General features: G+C 41.9%; 1 protein-coding gene across 41 annotated transcripts in view; it reads right to left on the reverse strand.

Annotated features, from left to right (window-relative positions):
- The window catches only part of LOC119976166 (disks large homolog 1), a 426844-nt gene that overhangs the window by 42636 nt on the left and 363189 nt on the right, over nucleotides 1-21019 (reverse strand). For 40 of the 41 annotated variants that reach the window (XM_038816405.1, XM_038816435.1, XM_038816400.1 and 37 more), the window contains 2 exons: nucleotides 10423-10537; nucleotides 2483-2659 (listed from right to left, as the gene is read on the reverse strand). In XM_038816405.1, the coding sequence (XP_038672333.1) occupies nucleotides 2483-2659; nucleotides 10423-10537 (292 nt within the window). Of the gene's footprint in view, nucleotides 1-2482; nucleotides 2660-10422; nucleotides 10538-12297; nucleotides 12321-21019 lie in introns of those variants that run through there. The other variant, XM_038816432.1, reaches the window with a different exon arrangement.

Genomic DNA, 21019 nt, shown 5'->3' on the forward strand with positions numbered 1-21019 from the left:
GGCTAGCCCAGTTCAGTTTCTGGACAATGGTTATCCTCAGGATATTGATGTGAGGCCACAAGTGAACCTTTGAATTTAGATGAGGGGTAAGCCCCACTCTCTGATGAAGCAATAAAACATTAGGTAACTTGCTTCTTTAACATCTAGAAATATCAACCTACGCATGCTTACAGTTTCTCTTTCCATCGCACAATTCAATTTTACTAGCTCCAACTGGCATTTGTTCTCTCTTGCATCCGCATGGTCTCACATGCATTTATCATTGTTCAGTTTTCATGATGAAGGGCCAACATCTTTCTAGATACTAAAGGGTCTGCTGTCTATTTAACATTGTGTTTTTATTTCAGATTTCCAGTGGGTTTTAAAAAAAATAACTGCTTACGATTACTAGTTCCGCCTATAGACAACATTATTTTCTACAATCAAAATACCATTGCTGTTAGTTACGAGACAGAAGAAGATCATTAATTAGATGAGTCGAGAACCCTTTTGTTTCATACATATGTCATGGCCAATAAATGAGGTGTCATATTCATAACTTTAATTGTGCTTGTATAAAAGTTTCTGGAATTGCCTTCATTTATTTAAAAATGGACACTAATGAACTGTTAATGCCCGCCAAAGGAGTCCTGTGACCGTTGCAACTATAGCCTATCAAGCTTCCAGAAAGTTCCAAATAGAATCACAATGGATGGGGGTCCACTCTTGATCAAAGATGCCTAGCCAGCATTCCTTTGTGGAATTCACACCTGCCATTAAATAGTGTGTCTCGGAGTCCATTGACTCCATGTTTGCAATGGAATAAAGGAAAGCTGACAAGACCAGTTATCACAAGTGTGAAAAACCTACTCTTGCATATCAATGACTGTTGAACATGCGACAAAAACTGGCTCTCTTGATACTGAAATTATTTTATCCAAAACCTTACAAGGTGGCCTGGGGGCAGGATGATACTGACAAGACAACAGCTGCAGACCAAGGTTGTGTCACCGTTGCCCTTTAAGAACACAGGGGCTTAAACACCTTGCAGTCTGATTACAAAGTTCTGGGTTCACCTATAAAGAAACAGGACCAATTTATACAACAATCACAAGTGCCCTGCTGGACAGTCTTCTCATCGAAGGATTCCAAATCCAGCTACTTGAAATTATCATATCCACAATGAAAGAGCAGAACAAAGCTTTTGTCACTGTTCTCTCAAATACATGTGAACTGTTAACTATTTATTTGGCTTAAACCTTGCACAAGTGCACTATCTTCTTTAATTGCATCTTGTTGGAGTGTGCAGTGTGTGACTGATGTAACATTTAGATCTTTCAGGGTGTTTCAACCAATTAAATTGACCGCACACTAACAAGGGTTTAGAAACACACGAATAAAAAATAAACCACACTGATTATAGACAGAAGAGAATTGGGGTTTCAGTTTATCCCTACTCCCCTGTCCATAATACACATTCTCAAGCTGCATTAAATTAACCTTCACCCATGCAAATAGTCTCTATTTTAAATGAATAAACAAAATCGGAGTTTTCCAACTCTAATTTCCTTTTAGATTTCTTTGACTATTTCCGATTGGATGCGAGGAGGTGCATGAGAGTTGTCACTTTCCTTTTCCTCATCGTCAACAAACTTGAATATTCCTGATCTGGGAAAATGGGAACTAATTTCATGGCACAATGTGCTGGAGATGGGTCTTGTTAGACTATCGTTCTACTGACATGTTTATACAATCTTCCCACATGAACTATTAATTAAATTGCACACAAGCTGAAATAACTGGACCTATGACCTCAGCAAAAAGCTCACTTCCTTTAATCTCATCAGATCTGATTAGTACCCAATTTTGGATTCAAAGCTACAAGATGTAATGGCACTGATCATATTACCTTTAGTTTGCTATCCTATGATATCTATCATTTGATGTTATAAAGTTTCAAAGTCAATGTTAAAATTGTTAGGTACAATCTAGTCAATTATTATAATGGTTAGATTACATAATGATCACTGTACAACTTCAGCAGTATTTGTATCATGTATATGCATCAAATCTTTATGTACCACATGGTGGAAGATGATATTAAAACTGGTGCGAAACTGAGATCAACATTTATTTAAAGGTGAAAGAATACAAAGAAGATGAGGGACATCAGAACAAATTTAGTCCTGTTCTGCAATGCACATCAGCACCATCAGCTTGGGCCACCAGTGCATCCTCATACAATTTAAATTTGTCACTTTGAAGACTGCAGGCACTCTTCTGGTTTTCAAAATATCAGCCTCTCCTTCATTTCTCGCATCATTCACAAAACATCCCACTAATCAAAGATAGGAATAGTGTGCAGTACTGATTATTAATCTGCCAAAATAAATTTGGTTTTAATGGTGAAATGGTATTGCAGTCCTTGCAGTTAAAGAGCACCTGGTATTTAAAAGATGTCCCACCTAAATGCCCATATTCCCACTTGACAAAAGGTAATCACCTCCTTTTACTTGGGATGACTCCAATTTCTTCACTCTCCCCCTCTGGCGTTACCTGTCGAGCCTGCCACCACTCATCATCTGATGCATTGATCACGTGCAGTATATCACCAAAACTGAAATTAAGGCCTTGGCTTGGGAGACCGCTGTCTTTGGTCTTGTCATAATCAAACAAGGCTCTAAAAGAGACAGAGTGAAGAACACAAGTAAGTAACGACAATTCATCATAAAATTCATCACCACATACAAGATATTGGAGTAAAAAAGACAAAATACCCGTAATACAAACGTCAGTCAGCATCTGCAGAGAGAAACAGTTTATTATCGATGTGTGTAACTTCTTTTTTTATTTGTTCATTGGATGTGGGTGTCACTGGCTGGGCCAGCATTTATTGCCCATCCCTGAGGGCATTTAAGAGTCAACCACAGTGCTGTGAATCTGGAGTCGCGTGTAAGCCAGGCCAAGTAAGGATGACAGATATCCTTCCCTAAATGACCTCAGTGAACCAGATAGGTTTTTACGACAATTGACAATGGTTTCTTGGTCATCATTAGACTTTTAGGGCGGCGTGGCACAGTGGTTAGCACTGCTGCCTCACGGCACTGAGGACCCGGGTTCAATCTCGGCCTCGGGTAACAGTCTTTGTAGAGTTTGCACATTTTCACGCCTGCAACCCAAAGATGTGCTGGTTGGGTGGATTGGCCAGCCTAAATTGCGCCTTAATTGGAAAAAATAATTGGGTACTCTAAATTAAAAGAAAACATGAGACTTTTAATCCCAGGTTTTTATTGATTCCAAATTCCAATATCTGCCATGGTGAGATTTGAACCCAGGACCACAGAGCATTTTCCTGGGTTTCGGGCTTTCAAGTCCACTGACAATACCACTACTTCATTGCAACGGAAGTTAAAGGTAAACGGGCCATTTGATAAATTTGCAAAAAAATGTTGACATGGCGTGAGGTCAAGAATAAGCAGACCGACAAACTGGTAATATTTAACTCAAATGTCCCTCCGATTGACATATCGGCTGATTTTATTCCCTTCTCTTTGCAACCATACTCTGTTATCTTCTATTCTATCTCCTGCATTTTTAAAGTTTTATTTTCACATTCTGAATTTTCACTTTACTTTTTACCTTTTACGAGGATATAAGATTCTCATTTTAGTTAAATTTCACCTTCAGTTAAAATGTAGGGCGGCACTGTGGCGCAGTGGTCAGCATTGCTGCCTGCGGCACTGAGGACCCGGGTTCGATCCCGGCCCTGGATCATTGTCTGTGTGGAGTTTGCACATTCTCCCCATGTCTGCGTGGGTCTCCCCTCACAACCCAATTGGCCACACTAAATTGTCCCTTAATTGGAAGAAAATAATTGGGTACTCTAAATTTATTTAGAAAATGTATAATGGTACCAAGGGAGCTAATTTAACATTAATAAAGATTATAGTCATTAACCCTGCATGCTTCAGCAAACTTATCTGAAAATGATCGTTAACCTGCCAATTTCAGGTTTTACAACTCAGTTAATTTACCCTCAAAATAAATGAGGAAATTTAAAAACAATGATAAACTATAGCTTGCTGATCCAAGGAGGTTAATGTTAATGTTCTCTCCCATTGTTCAAGGATACATAAAGCTTTTCTTTCTAATTCAACTCCAGACAATTTGGGGGTTGTGCGGATAAGCCCATCAATTACACTGTTCCTTCCCACCCTCCAGATTTCAAAGCCAATTTGTTATCACAAATTAGCTCATTTTATCTTGGGTGCCAACATTATAAAACTTTTTTTCTCTGGATACTTAATTTTAAAATAAAAGTGACTTTACCGCAGTTAGGGAGAACTCATTTACCTTAGTTCATGTGATGTTCAGGCACTAATTTAATAGACTGAAATAGATGATTGCAACATCATCGATTTTAACTCAGTATTTCCTGCATCTCAAAATGCTGCCACCCTTCACTTTGATGTGGAGATGCCGGTGTTGGACTGGGGTGAGCACAGTAACAAGTCTTACAACACCAGGTTAAAGTCCAACAGGTTTGTTTCAACCACGAGCTTACGGGGCACTGCTCCTTCCTCACCTGAAGAAATAGGCCCAGAAGCTTACCAACTTTTTTTTTTTTAAATTTAGAGTACCCAATCATTTTTTCCAATTAAGGGGCAATTTAGCGCGACCAATCCACCTAGCCTGCACATTTTTGAATTGTGAGGGTGAAACCCACGCAAACACAGGGAGAATGTGCAAACTCCACACGGACAATGACCCAGAGCCAGGATCGAACCTGGGACCTCAGCGCCGTGAGGCCACAGTGCTAACCCGCTGCACCAGCACGCTGCCCTGAAGCTTACCAACTTGGGACAAGGCCAGAACATGGTAGTGTGCTAAGCGGCCCTCCGAGTGCAGCACTCACACTTGTCCACCCCCAGAGAAATATCCACTCTTCCTTGCTTTAATCAAATGCACCCTGTGCACCACCTTCAATTGAAGCTGCTGAGCACATGAAGACATGTGATTGACCCTGCGAAGGGCCTCACTCCGCACCTCACCATCCAGAATGGGACCCAATTCACCCTCACCTCACTCAATGGAGCTGACTCAGCTGAGAGGATACGGCCATATATAAGAACATAAGAACTAGGAGCAGGAGTAGGCCATCTGGCCCCTCAAGCCTGCTCCGCCATTCAATGAGATCATGGCTGATCTTTTGTGGACTCAGCTCCACTTTCCGGCCTGAACAACATAACCCTTAATCCCTTTATTCTTCAAAAAACTATCTATCTTTATCTTAAAAACATTTATTGAAGGAGCCACTACTGCTTCACTGGGCAAGGAATTCCATAGATTCACAACCCTTTGGGTGAAGATGTTCCTCCTAACTCAGTCCTAAATCTACTTCCCCTTATTTTGAGGCTATGCCCCCTAGTTCTGCTTTCATCCGCCAGTGGAAACAACCTGCCTGCATCTATCCTATCTATTCCCTTCATAATTTTATATGTTTCTACAAGATTCCCCCCTCATCCTTCTAAATTCCAACGATACAGTCCCAGTCTACTCGACCTCTCCTCGTAATCCAACCCCTTCAGCTCTGGGATTAACCTAGTGAATCTCCTCTGCACACCTTCCAGTGCCAGTACACCCTTTCTCAAGTAAGGAGACCAAAACTGAACACAATACTCCAGGTGTGGCCTCACTACACCTTATACAATTGCAGCATAACCTCCCTAGTCTTAAACTCCATCTCTCTAGCAATGAAGGACAACATTCCATTTGCCTTCTTAATCACCTGTTGTACCTGTAAACCAACTTTTTGCGACTCATGCACTAGCACACCCAGGTCTCTCTGCACAGCAGCATGTTTTAATATTTTATCATTTAAATAATAATCCCGTTTGCTGTTATTCTGACCAAATGGATAACCTCACATTTGTCAACATTGTATTCCATCTGCTAGACCCTAGCTCATTCACTTAACCTATCCAAATCCCTCTGCAGACTTCCAGTATCCTTTTTGCTTTACCACTCATCTTAGTGTCGTCTGCAAACTTGGACACATTGCCCTTGGTCCCCAATTCCAAATCATCTATGTAAATTGTGAACAATCGTGGACCCAACACTGATCCCTGAGGGACACCACTAGTTACTGATTGCCAACCAGAGAAACACCCATTAATTCCCACTCTTTGCTTTCTATTAATTAACCAATCCTCTATCCATGCTACTACTTTACCCTTAATGCCATGCATCTTTATCTTATGCAGCAACCTTTTGTGTGGCACCTTGTCAAAGGCTTTCTGGAAATCCAGATATACCACATCCATTGGCTCCCCGTTATCTACCGCAATCGTAATGTCCTCAAAACATTCCACTAAATTAGTTAGGCACGACCTGCCCTTTATGAACCCATGCTGCGTCTGCCCAATGGGACAATTTCTATCCAGATGCCTCGCTATTTCTTCCTTGATGATAGATTCCAGCATCTTCCCTGCTACCGAACTTAAGCTCACTGGCCTATAATTACCCGCTCTCTGCCTACCTCCTTTTTTAAACAGTGCTCTTTTCCAATCTGCCGGGACTACCCCAGAGTCTAGTGAATTTTGGTAAATTATCACTAGTGCATTTGCAATTTCCCTAGCCATCTGAAATATGCCTGAAATAGTCCCCCATCAGATGTAACCAAAGACAAAATCCTCTTCAACAGGGAAGAGGGTGGTTCCAAGGGAAAGGAGCCCCCCTGTGCGAAAATCGCAAATGTGAAAGTACCTGAAAGTAGCAGGCAGTTGGAATTTCTCCACCAACTCTTTAAAACTGGCAAACTTTCCCTCCATAAACAGGTCTCCAAAACCTTCCCCTCCCAAAACTTAAATATTGAGTCCAAACCGGCTGACAGAAAAACGTGTTTGTTTCAGATGGGGGCTAGCGAAGACAGGGAACAGAGCATAAAATGCAGCCTGAATTGCTTCCAAATTCTCAGGGTGCACACCACCACTGGATTCAGGGGAAATTAGGGAGAAAGGCAACAATGCAGTAATTATTGCAACAAGACTAGAAACTCGCTTCCATTTGTCCCCGTATGGAACCAGGATCACTGAACCACAACAATATCTTCTGAATATTGGCTGTTCAATAGTAAAACAATAAATTGGGTAGAGCTAAGACCCCTGACTGTCTTTGGAGCAAAGCCCCAAGTATCCTTGGGTATCTCACCCGCCCAAATAAGGGAGGACATTAAATGGTTGCTTTTATCAGGAAAAGACTCGGGGAGAAGAATGAGGAGACATTGAAAAAGAAATAAAAGTCTCAGTACATTAATCGTAATAGTCTGAACCCTGCCCAGGAAAGATGTGAAGATATTGGAGAGTGCAGAAGAGATTTACAAGAATGATTCCAGGGATGACAAATTTCAATTAAAGAGGATAGATTTGGGAGGTTGGGATTATTCTCCTTGGCGAGAAGAAGGTTAAGAATAGATGTTTAAAATCGTGAGGCAGCTCGACGGAGTAGACAGGGAGAAACTGGTCCCGCTCGTAAAAGGATCAAGAATGAGAGGGTACAGATTTAAATTGATTTGCAAAAGATGTTCAATGTCAACCCTCAGGGACAGGGGGAGGTTATCCCACCTAAGACTGACTTGACACTATCAACCAGATTAGTGTAATACCATTTGCACAATTTCTAAGTTCACCTGTGACCATGTAACACTGTTGAGGTGGACCAGGTACACAAGGAAAGGGCCCCAACATGGATGCTTGGTGTCACAAAAACTAAGTATGGTAATTATTTGGATTGTTTCTCGTTGGTAAACAGACACGTTAAAAGTCAGCTGCTGCTAACATTTTTTTCTTATAGCTACAACAAACGGCATCTATCTGGAAGCCAAAGAAACGGTGTTCGTGGTTTGTTTCTGATCATGCAAAGGATCTTTAATATACGGATACCTGTTGAATGTTTGCCAGGTGTTTTCCTGAGAGATCACTCAGAACAGCTGGGATAAACATCTTACATTGTTTAAACAATTAATGGTTCCCAAGTGAACGTGATTGAGAGTAGCCAGGCAGAAACAGGTCATTTTAGAGTTGTACAGGTCATTTTGTGGCAGTACCTTAGAATAAGTGAACTGGAAGTGGCGTTACAACAATTTATTTAATGCTTAAAGTTAGTGCAGAACAGTCTTTGAGGGTTGACGTTGAACATCTTTTGCAAATTACTTTAAATCTGTACCCTCTCATTCTTGATCCTTTTACGAGCGGGACCAGTTTCTCCCTGTCTACTCCGTCGAGCTGCCTCACGATTTTAAACATCTATTCTTAACCGTCTTCACGCCCAGGGGAATAAACCCAACCTCCCAAATCTATCCTCTTTAATTGAAATTTGTCATCCCTGGAATCATTCTTATAAATCTCTTCTGCACTCTCCAATATCTTCACATCTTTCCTGTCGTGTGGCACCCACAACTGTATAGAATATCCCAGCTGAGGTCCAAGTGTTGTCTTGTGCAAGTTCAGCATAATCTCCTTGCTCTTGTACTCTATGTCCCTATTAATAAAGACCAGAATACTACAAGTTTTATTTCCTGCTCTCTCCAGCTGTCCTGCCAGCTTCAATAATCTATGCACATATATGCACAAGTTGTTCTTGTCCCGGTTTGAGAACTTGCTTGTTGCCAGTGGGTTTTGGGGGTGGGAGGGGGTTAAGGGGAGAAAATAGCAAATTGTGGGGATTGTGTTATGGTTTTTGAATGATCATGTGTTCATGTTTATGCATGCTCTACTTTGATTAAAAATATTTTTTAAAAAGGGGTCACCCATTGAGACAGGTGTCGAGAAATTCTATTTTGGAAGGTGTTGAGTCTTGGAAATTTCTTCCTCCCCTTTTGACAAAGAGAGTCTAAATATTTTTAAGGCAGAGGTAGATGGATTCTTGATAAGCAAGGAGGTAAAGGTTAATTGGGGATAAGTGGGAATGTGGGATTGAGGTTACAAATCAGGTCAGCCATGACCTTGTTGAATGGTGGAGCAGGCTCGAGGACCAAGTGCCTTACTGCAGCTCCTAATTTGTATATTCGAAAGCGAATCTGGGCAAAGCACACTTTCTCTACTTCGGTTCAGAATTTCTGCTAGCTTGCCGGCCTTCTGGATGAATGTAAAAGATCTTAGGATAAAGAAGAGTAGGGAACTCTGTTAGGTTCTAGCCTATATATATGCCTCATGCAAAGTCTGCTTTCCTTAATTTCAGTATTTGTCAATTTATATTTCCTTTCTGCTCAAACTGAAACAGTCTTTAGATAATTTTTATTTTCTTTTTTAATTAAGGGGTAATTTAGCGTGGCCAATCCACCTATCCTGCACATCTTTTGGGTTGTGGGGGTGAAACCCACGCAGACACGGGAAGAATGTGCAAACTCCTCACGGACAGTGACCCAGAGCCGTGATTCGAACCCGGGTCCTCAGTGCAGCAAGTCTTTAGATAATTTTAAATGTTTTTGGTGTGACTACACCCACCTTGTATTTAAAAAATCTTGTATGTAAAATTTCATACAAGTATAGCTTTTTAAAATAACTGATTGGTGTTGTACAACAAGCCTGTGGCACACTGCTAGATTGATGCAAGTAATGGTTCTGTTGACAATCTTTGTTTTCTGCGAACAGCATTCACAAGTGCCCAGCATTATGAATGAAACAGATTCTCCGTAATGAGCAAATTAAGGCACTAATCAAGGGGCTGGAGATCAGCAGTATCATATTCAAAAATAGCCAATTAATTTTATTTTTAAATGAAAGGCGGTGTTGGAAGAAATCCTAGCATGTTAGCAGGTATTGAGGCAATAAGTTAGAGAAATGCCCATAGGACCAGCACACAAAAGTGCAACTCGAACAGATATCAGAGTGACATACATTTCATAAGACGTCACAGCAGCTGCATTATTTTTCACACATTTCTACTTATTACCGAATCAGAACATGATCCAGTGGACTTTCAAAAAAACAATTAAACTCCAATTCAGGTTGTGAGATGGTCTACTCAAAAAGTAGATAATTAATTGTGATGAAGCCATTTCTGGAAAATACTTACAGAACATACAATGAAAGATTGTTCACTCAACAGAATAGAAAATAATTTAAGATGCAACTTTGATAATCAACATGGCAACATAAAAGAGGTTGGTCAACTACAAAGAGAACTTGCATATTTATGTACGCAAATCCATCACGGAGAGAACATTTCCTCCTTTGATGTCAACCACCTGATACTCACATACATAACATGAAATATTCAAAGCTCTGGCAATGAAAACAGCATAGTGTTAAGGTTTTGAGCTGCGTGAGGATTAAAGACATTTGGAAACTGCAGTGCAGCTCCAACAATTTGTCGTTTAAAGAGCACAACACGTACTGGGCCCTCTTTTCAAAAGTAGAGGGCAAGTTTGCCTTTTTCTTTTACCTGACATAAAGGGAACGCTTCTGGCTGGTGCGCAGCGACCCTGATCCTGAGCTAATGCTGCTGTTCATCATCTGCTCACGAAGATCGTGGATTTTGGCTTCAAATCTGCTGTATTCTGGAGAAGTAAAGATTTCTTAAATGAATATGCATTTCTCTTACACACCTCCTAGCTAAGCAAAAACAATGAATAAACACATCATAGCTCCTCTCCAGTAAAAGCAACTGTTTGCTTTTTGGTTTTGTCACTGCTTGACAAAAGACCTTGACCTTTGTTAAAGTTAATTTGTTAAACCAATCAAGGTATCTTTCACTTTTATGCAAGCAGCTAGGTATTGGCTCTGCATCAGGTACAGAAGTTCGGATACAATGACAACAGTATCAATTACAGTGAGAGTAAAGTTAAAACCATCTCTGGAAACTGATTGATTTCTGCTCCATCATTATACACATCATTTAAAAATTTTTTTTTTTTTTTTTTAAGTAAGGGGCAATTTAGCATGGCCAATCCACCTACCTTGCACATCTTTGGGTTGTGGGGGAGAAACACACACAGACATGGGGAGAATGTGCAAACTCCACATGGACAGCGATCCAGAGCTGGGATTGAACCTGGAACCTCGGTGCCGTGAGGCAACAGGGCTAACGCACTGCACCACCAAGCTGCCCCCATTATACACATCATTAACAATACATCAGTCTAGATAGATATTGGCTGAATCCAGGCACTAATTTCCATGAAGACATTGCAAAGTACATTGGAAACAAAACTGCTTGGATAGTAAATTTGGGATTTTCTCTCGAAGAATGAAACTGATTAATGGTTTTGTATGAAAGTCATGATGCATTAAAGATGTGCATCACATTGATTGGTGCCATCGGAAATATCTGCCATTATTGACAAAATAACAGAACAAAATAAAGTCACGTGCAAACGGCGATACTATGCAAATAACGAGAGGATTTCCCCCAAAGATGGAAAATCCTGGGACTCCAAATTTGGTTATAATTCACTTTAGCATGGCTCACGTGAGCTTCTCAAATTACTGTCTGTAACTCACTTCTACTTAACCATTAATACATTTGTCATAGCTTTTAACACCCAGGTGTTTCATGCAGGGCGAACAGCTGTTGTTGAATGACTGAACCAGGGAAAACAATCAAAGGAAAATTCTGAACACTTAGCAGTTGTAGACACTAATATTAAAATGTTAACAGGATAGAAGGGAAAGAAACAAGCTGCTGCACTGAATTATTTTACTGTTCTGTAATTAGAAGGTTGGCATTGCATGTACTGCAAACAATCACACTTTGCAACTCTGCATTACTAACCGAAAAAACCTCAGCATTTCAAGGCAAGAGGATGAAACAGAACACACCAGCTGTCGATATTGCTGAAGTTGATCTAGAATTTTATGCTACAGTTTAACCGTCATCCACAGTGACGACAGATGAATACAGAATATGAAAACAATACTACACTCATTAAGTTAAATAATATGACAGCTCTTCTGAAAAGAATTAGGTACGGAGAATATTTTAACTACTTGCCAATGTCACTCAGTATTTTACTTATTATAGTGCCTGAGAGCCTGCCACTTGTGTTAGGATTTTGAAACCACGGGTCTTATTTAATAGTATTCTTTTGAAGGGTCTCAAAAAAGCATCAACACAAACACCATGAAGCACATTTTGGTAGGGTAAATGCTGCAATCCGCAACAGTTTGCAAATCTCAAGTACAACCATTCTGGATGAAGGGTTTACCGTACGAGACTCGCACTAATTCCGTCAAAAGAAATCTCACACAGCCAACATCACTAGCTTTCTGTTGAACAAAATTCATTATTCACCCGCACTAGAAACTACCTCAAAAGCACCTTTAATGGATCATCATTTTCAGCTTCGCTTCTGAAATTTCACCCTTTCTCCCACTGGTATTCAACTGATCACTGCACACACAGTCACAACCAGCTTTCTGATAAGCAGCGATTGTCTATGCAACAATCGAGGTCACAGACTGTCAGCTAAAACATCGTAACAGATGCAACCAGACTCCGGACTCTACAGACACGCATTGTTCCTGTTTACAGCAGGGTGATCGGTTAGCATCCAATCATCTGGAATAAATGTCCAGGAAATGCAATATTAATATGCTAAGCTGCTAATTAATTTGCAGACAATTTAGATAATCATAACTCAAATGTAAAGCTTAAAAATTAAAATTTTTTTTTTAAATTTAGAGCACCAATTAGTTTTTTTCCAATTAAGGGGTAATTTAGCGCGGCCAATCCACTCTGCGCATCTTTGGGTTTGTGGAGGTGAGACCCACGCAGACACAGAGAGAATGTGTAAACTCCACACAGACAGTGACCCGGGGCCGGGATCGAACCCGGGTCATCAACGCCACGAGGCAGCAGTGCTAACCACTGCGCCATCTTCCGCCCCAACTCAAATGTAAAGCTAAAGGTAGCTTGCGTTGCACGAAAACACATTGATCTTCACTTGAAAGAGACAGGAATGATTTGAATATACACGAGATATTTTGTGTTCTCTTTGTGATGTTTTCACCAGGAATTGTTAAAGGAAGAAAGTGAAGTCTTGCAACTATTGACACAACAAGTGGGTCTTTCCCAACTGCAAGCATTTTAGCCGGTTAGTCATAGTCTGCCCCTCTTTTTCCCCATCGTGGGAGTCATTCTCATGAAATCTCGATCTTTAAAAAGTACTTGGATGAGCACTTGAAACGCCATAACATTCAAGGCTATGGCCAAGTGCTGGGAAGTCGGCTAAATGCAGATGTAGAGTAGTTTTTTGTTGGTGCAGATTTGATGGGCCGCAGGACCTCTTCTGTACTGTATGATTTTGACCGAGAAGTGTGATCATGTTCAAGTCAGAATGAAGTGATTAGTACAGAAACTTGAGGTGATTCTATTCCCCATGAAAATAATTTGATTTCCATCCATTTCATTTGAAAACTTGAAACTGTTGAGAACCACCTTGTGCACTCCATGCCATCCAAGTTGACTGGTGTTATTAAAATAACTGGCCACAGTTCATGCATGCAAAGATTTAGTACAAGTTTTAATAATTTACTCTCGAGATGTGGCTGACACTGGATACAGGCCTTATTTACTGCTCAACCCGATTAGCCATTATCCTGGAGGAAGTGGTGGCCATTCTTCTCGAACCACCTCAGTCATGGTGGTGAGTTTGTCACACAATATTAATAGATGCGTAGATCAGAGGATGATGTAGTGACGAACAAATCCAAATCAGTATAGTGTGTATCATTAAGGATGCCATATCGTTCCCACAACAATGTCCCGTCACTGATGATTGCGACGAAGGAGGGAAATGCTCTCCAATTAATTTTGGTGGAACACTACAGTATATCCTGCAGATCGTGCATACTACACATCCATAGTGTTCGGGTGATGGAGATGATAGCTTTTGAGTCCAGTGGTCGGAACACCGGTCATGCAAACTCCACCACCCTAGATGGTGTTGAATTCCGGTATTTCTGTGGTTGCACCGGTCAAGTTAGGTTGTGGGTATTTCTTTATATTCCTTTTTAAAAACTAAATTTGAGTACTCAATTCTGGAGCAATTTAGCATGGCCAATGGGGGGGGGGGGGGGGGGGGGGGGGGTGAGGCCAATGCAGACATAGGGAGTATGTGCAAACTTCACATGGACAGCGACCTGGGGCCAGGATCAAAACCAGGCCCTCGTAAGGCAGCAGTGCCAACCACTGCGTACGCCACCATGCTGCCCCATTCCATCATATTCCTGGCTTGAACCTTGTAGATGGCAGAAAAATCTTGCCTACATCTGCTCCTAATTCCATATTTGAAGAGCTCAATTAATTTGGTCAAGCAAGGCTTCAACCTTTAGAAATTCATGCTAATCATCGGCCACTATTTTTTAAACCAAATAATTAAGTATGTGCAATAGTGCATCTTCGCCTTGTCCTCGAGATTCTTTTAAAATGCACAGGTACAATCCACCAGACCACTGTCGATGATACTGTCCATCACTTTGCTGATGAGAGTAAGAGTAAATCAATAGGCTAGATTGGATTTGTCCGACTTTTACTGGACAGGGCAAACCCAGGCAATATTTTATTTTGCCGAACACATGCCAATGTTGTTGCTATTAGTATAGATTGGCTAGAGGTGCAACTCGCTCTCGAACACAAGCCTTCAACATTACAGCCAAGATGTTGTCAGGGTTCATAGCCAATTGCAACATGGCTCAGCTCTTTCTTGATAACACATGCAATTAATCAAATTGGCTGGAAACTAACATCTGTGATGCTGGGCCCCTCAGGAGGCCAAGATGCATCACTCCTTGCCTGGATGGTTAGAATTGTTTCAGCCTAGTCTATACACTCACATGCTGAGCTCTGTCATTATTAAAAAAAATTTTTTATTACTTTATCAGAGTTACAAAGCCAGAGCTCAGAGTGTGGACAGGTGCAAACCCCTAGTCCAGCTTCTTGCCTGCTCCAAAAACCAATTCAAATTGAATCCAATTCATAGTCCCCGCAAGAGAAATGTACCAGATCCAGGCATTACACCTGACCCCGCACTCATCTCAGCCTGTCATTATTGAGGATGGGAGCAGTAAAGTGTCAGCAGCAGCAACAGGGGGTGGGGGGGGGGGGGGGGGGGGACTGTCGATATAATGTGCATTTTAGTTTTGTATAATGATAGCAGCCACTTTGTTTTGTTAAATATTTTTTGTTTATTTTCTTTGTTATGTAAAAATTCTGGTTGAAAAAAGCTTTAATAAAAACAATAAAAAAAATATTGAGGATGGGGACGTTCAAGGCACTTTCGCCATCTGCTAATTGTTCAATTGTCCACTGCCATTCAGGACTCGTGTGGCACAAACGCAGAGCTTTTATCTGACCTGTTGATTGTGTGAGTGTTTAGCTCTTTCCAGAACGTGCTGCTTCCAAATTTTCATAGGCATATGGTCCTATGTTGTAGCTTCACCAGGTTGGATCCTTAGTTAAAGGCTTCCTGGGACAACTCCTGGCATGTTCTCCTACACTCCTCATCGAATTGGGGCTGGTGATCTCTTAGCTTGGATTACTGATGTACTGGACCATGAGGTTACAAACTGTGGTCGAGTGCAATACTGCTACGAGTAATGGCCCTCAGTACCTCATGAAAGCCTGGTTATGGGTTGCTAGATCTGTTCTGAATCTATCCCATTTAGCAGTGATAGTGCTGCACAACATGATGGAGGATTGCTTCAGTGTGCAGGTGGGACTTGGTCTCCATAAGGACTGTGCAGCAGGCACAGATACTGCCCTGCATCTGCAACAGGTTAAGGATGCATTTCAGTGGTGTTTTCCCCCTCCTGTTGGTTCTCTCACCACCTGTCATGGGCAGTCTTGCAGTTTATGTCCTTCAGGACTCTGGCAGCTCAACCAATTGCAGTGTCACTGAGCCACTAATGCCACAAACCAAAGTGCATTCTGTGCCCTTGTTACCTCAGTGCTTCTCCCAAGTGATGTTCCATGTGGAGTACTGATATCTCAGTTGAGGGAGGACAGGAGGTTTCCTTGCCCACATTTGGCCTGATGCCATGAGACTTCATGGGGTCTGGCTTCAATGTTGAGTATAGGGGCTATTTAGCACAGGGCTAAATCGCTGGCTTTGAAAGCAGGCCAAGGCAGGCCAGCAGCATGGCTTGATTCCCGTAACAGCCTCCCCGAACAGGCGCCGGAATGTGGCGACTAGGGGCGTTTCACAGTAACTTCATTTGAAGCCTACTTGTGACAATAAGCGATTTTCATTTCATTTCATTTCCCAGGACCACTCTCTCATGATGACATTCCATAATGCTGCCACCTATGATGGGAAAAGACACCTTGGGGATGATGGTAAAGATGTGGGGCATGGATTGAAAGGTCTGACTGGGTATTACTTTGTCAAGCAGTTTCTTGACTAGCCCATGGGAGAGCTCCCCTAATTTTGGCACAAATCTCTTGATGTTAGTGAGCAGGACTTGGCAAGGTCGACTGGGTTGAGTGTGCCTTTGTTGCGTCCAGTACCTCGGCGATCGATTGGTTTTATTCTTGTAGGCATTTTAATTGTAGTGCGATACAACGGAGTGCATCGAGCACATTTCAGATGAGCACATTTCAGAGCGCAACTAAGAGTCAGCCATGTTACTGTGGGTTTGGACTCTCTCAAAGATCAGACTGGGTAAGGTTAGCGAATTTCCTTCCTTAATGGAACCAGATGGCTTTTTATGGCAATCCAGTAGCTTCATGCTCACTATTACCAGTATTATTATTTTTTTTACTTCAGATTTGTTTATAAAAATGAATTAAAATTCACCAACCACTGTGGAGGCAATTTGAATTCCCATCTTGGACCATTTGTCCAGACCTCCGATAATTTGTCCTGTAACATAAGCATTAAGCTAAAAAGGTGAAAAATCTAAATTAAAGGAATTCATTACAGTACGGTTTCAAATTTGCATGCTTACTGGCTCAATTTTAACTGTAGTTTTGCATTTATGTTGTTATACCATTTAATATTGTAGGTACCTCTTAGGAGGGTCCATATTTTGTTATAGTCCACAGCCTGAAATGTTTGCCAGTCTTTCTGCTCATTGTACAATCTCTGAAACCCCTTCTGATGATATATACCCCAGCAATCTTCTCAAGTCCTATATTTACCAAGGCAGATACTGAATGCAATTAATCAACCGTCATTCCGAAGCTCTTTTTAATGTCTTACATCCTCTTGCACAGACCATTTATTCTGTACATATGGTGTGAATATTGCAACATCTTGAAAGAGGTTGTATTTATTAATGTAAAATTTAATTACCCATTTGAATGCTCATTATGCAAGCAACTTACATCATTCTAAGTATTTTGGATCATCCATCTGTCCTGCACTTGCTATTTTGTTGTCCTCAGCAATTTTGACAAGGTTTTGAAATGCAGCTCACAATGTAGGTTAGAAATTGTAGCATAAGTACTGACACCTGTGCAGTTCACTCCACCAGAGAATTGCTTAATTACTGACCTGATGACTCACCTGAGGAAGGAGCTGTGCTCCAAAAGCTAGTGATTCGAAACAAACCTGTTGGCACTTTAACCTGGTGTTGCAAGATTTCTTACTGTGCTCACCCCAGCCCAACGCCAACATCTCCACATCATTACTGAGACTAATAAAAGAAACAGCCTTTCTTGGTCTGTAAGTTTATCAAGTTCAGTTTGAAAGACTTCATGCTAACTAATTGCTATTGATTTCATTATTTTTGTGAACAAGGGAAAGTGCTGAAAATGAAGGATCTGCAGACCAGATCAGGCCCCGGGTTGGGTTTTAACTTTAACCAGAGAGGAGTAGCGATTTTGCAGCCGAGATTTGCTCACATCAAGTATTAAAATGCCATCACTACTTAAAAGGGCATCGGATAGAACTAACTACATTTCCAACATCAGCAAGTATAAATAAATCCAATCAAGATTAAATTACAAGCTGCACTGATGAGCAAAATGTCACTCAATTAATCTTGTAATCAGGTATCACAGGAATCACGAGACACACATTTCCTATCCTCCTTTCGACATAGCCTCAGTTGATCAAATCTCTTTACATAAACCGCTTTCATGGCATTCTAATCTTTTAATGCAACTCACACACTTTCTATATAAATACAAAATTGAAGTTCACTAAATTAGCATTACACAGTTAGAATACATTTGGTGCGTACATCATGAATTTTCATTCGACAACTTGTAAGGCAGCAACACTTTAAACTGACGGCATCAAGAAAGTCAGATCGCAAAACTGAAGCTGTTATTCATCCCAGCTCAAATGTACAATTGCTTCAGCTGCAGGCTACAGTCTTTTTCAATATAGTGTCTCCATATTGGTCGTGGGGTTGACAACAATCAATGATAATGCCCTTGTGAATCATTGTGATGTGAAATGAAATTTGGATTTGGTTTATTGGCAGATAGGAAAACATTCTAAGGTTATTTCTTTGTAGTATCGGGTTTGTAATGGAGGTTGCAACAGGTGTGCGCTAATTAGACTTGTGATCCCAATACTTCATCATGTGCACAAGGGCTTAGTATGTATGTGCTTCATATGCTGTAAACCATGTCTTCATTCCTCTACCTGCACTGTTTCACCACAAATATTTTATAAATAGCTCAGATTTGATGTTTTAGTTTGATGTTGTAGGTACTGTATATCCATGACCATTTAGATACGATTAATAACTGCTACTCTGAACTAGAGGGTGCCCACTGCTCTGCTGATGTCTCCTCATCCCCTCTTCTCAAATCACTGCAGCTTTCCCTTGTTCACTTGTTGTTTTAGCTATTGCCAATACCCTGCTGAACTCTTATCCGGCAACTGTTCCAGGCTCTTGGATATCCTGAGAAGGTGCGGTTTGGGTCGAGATGATGGAAAAGTCAGGGAAATAAGCCAATAGTGGGAGTAGCCTACAGGTCCCCTAACGTAACCACAACGTAGGACAAAGTATACAAGAAGAAATATTGTGTGTTTTCAATAAAGGGATGCTAATAATCATGAATGACTTTAATCTACAAATAAACTGGAAAAATCAGATTGGCGGTAGTAGGCTGGATGAGGTGTGCACAGAATGCTTTTGAGATAGTTTTACAGCAGCACATTCCAAAACCAACCAGACAGCAGGTTATATTAGGAGGATTTTTTTTCTCTCAGAAGGCTGTGCGTCTTTGGAACTCTCTGCTTAAGACAGTGGAAGTGGGTTCAATGAATATTTTTACAGCAGAGATTGATTCCCTTGTGTAACAAATATCTAAGGTGATTTGGGAGAGATGGAATATAGAACTCGAAACACAACATGATTGTATTGAATGGCGGAACAAGCTTAAGGTGCCAAATGGCACCGCTCCGCTCCTATTTCTTATATTCCTTTTAGCTCCAAGTTGTGCATTCTTTGGCACAACCAAGGTTAACAATGCATTCTGTTGTTCCTAATCAGCCATATAATTGAAAAAAAGTATTTTTATTCGACAGATTTTCACCATGCAAAAAAAAAAACCCAACCCCAGTAGTACAAAAACCAATCACAACCAAACACCAAAAACCCCACCAACCCTCCCCTCCCTCAACGGTAACCAACTCCCGAAAGTGCATGAAGAACAAACCCCAACAATTGTAGAACTTCTCCCTCAGTCCCCTCAGCTTGAACTTCATCTTCTCCAGGGTCAAAATCTCCAGGTTCCCCAGCTACGTCAAGGCACAAGGTGGAGAAGCCGACCTCCACCACAACAAGACCCACCAACGAGCAATCGGTGAGATGAAGTCTAAGACATCTGCCCCTGCTCCCGCCTGGCAACTCGGGCCGGTCGGACACCCCGAATTTGGAGCCCAGTCCCGAATGGGGATTGGGCATCACATCCACATGCAAGACCCCCGAGATTGTGCTGAACACCGACCTCCAAAACCTTTCCAGCTTCGGGCAGGCAAAACATATGAGCGTGGTTTACAGGGACCTCCTACATCGCTCACAGACATCCTCCACCCCCTCGAACAGCTGGTTCACCCTTGATTTTGTGAGGTGTGCCCTGTACACCACCTTCAACTGCATCAGTCCCAACCTCGCATACAAAGTCGAGGCATTTACCCTCTGAAGCACCTCACACCACAGTCCCTCTTCCAGTACCACTCCCCCGCCTATCCCAGTGCTTTAATCCCCTCCATGGACACTATCCTCCTCCAGGATCTCCTGTAGATCGTCCAAATGACCCACCTCTCCAACCGTCCCCGTTGACAGCACTGCATCCAGCAACGAGGGGGCCAGCGCTATTGAGAAGGTTGGGAATACCTTTCTTGCAAAGTCCTGAACCTGCATGTACTTAAACCCTTCCCTCTGCGCCAACCCATACTTCACTTCCAACTCCTCTAGGCTCGCGAATCGCCCCCCCAAGGAACAAATCCTTCACTTCCCTAATCCCCCTCACGCCCCATCTCCAAAACCTTGCATCCATCCGCCCTGGCTTGAACCCATGATTCCCATTGATCGGCTCCTGCTGACCCGGCCTAAAATTACCTCCGTCTCCTTTCCCTCCACTGGAGGCAGGACCACATTCAACGTCCTTCTCAAGTTAGAGAACTGCCTTCCCTTCACAAATGTGATCCTCCCCAATCACCTTCGGGAGACACCCTCCCAAACTTGACACCAACACCTTTGCCTCTACCTTGGCGTCTACATTCAGCAGAGATATGGGCCTATACGGTCCACACTCCACTGGTTCCTTGTCCTTCTTTGGCAGCAATGAGATAGAAGCTTGCCTCATTGTTTGTGGCAAAATATCCCTACCTATTGCACCCTCAAACATTGCCTCCATCAACGGCGCCAACCTGTCCTTAAATTTCTTATAAAATTCAACTGGTATCCCATCCGGCCCCACCGCCTACTCTGCCTGCATCCTCCCAATTGCCTCCTGCTCCCCCACTGGCCCCATCAACCCTGCTCTACCCTCCTCTCCCAGCCTCGGATACTCCAACCATCCAGGAACTCCCTCATACCCTGCTCCTCCCACCAGTGGCTGCAACTTATACAGGACC

The sequence above is a fragment of the Scyliorhinus canicula genome, chromosome 13 (assembly GCF_902713615.1).
Source record: "Scyliorhinus canicula chromosome 13, sScyCan1.1, whole genome shotgun sequence".
Taxonomy (NCBI): domain Eukaryota; kingdom Metazoa; phylum Chordata; class Chondrichthyes; order Carcharhiniformes; family Scyliorhinidae; genus Scyliorhinus; species Scyliorhinus canicula.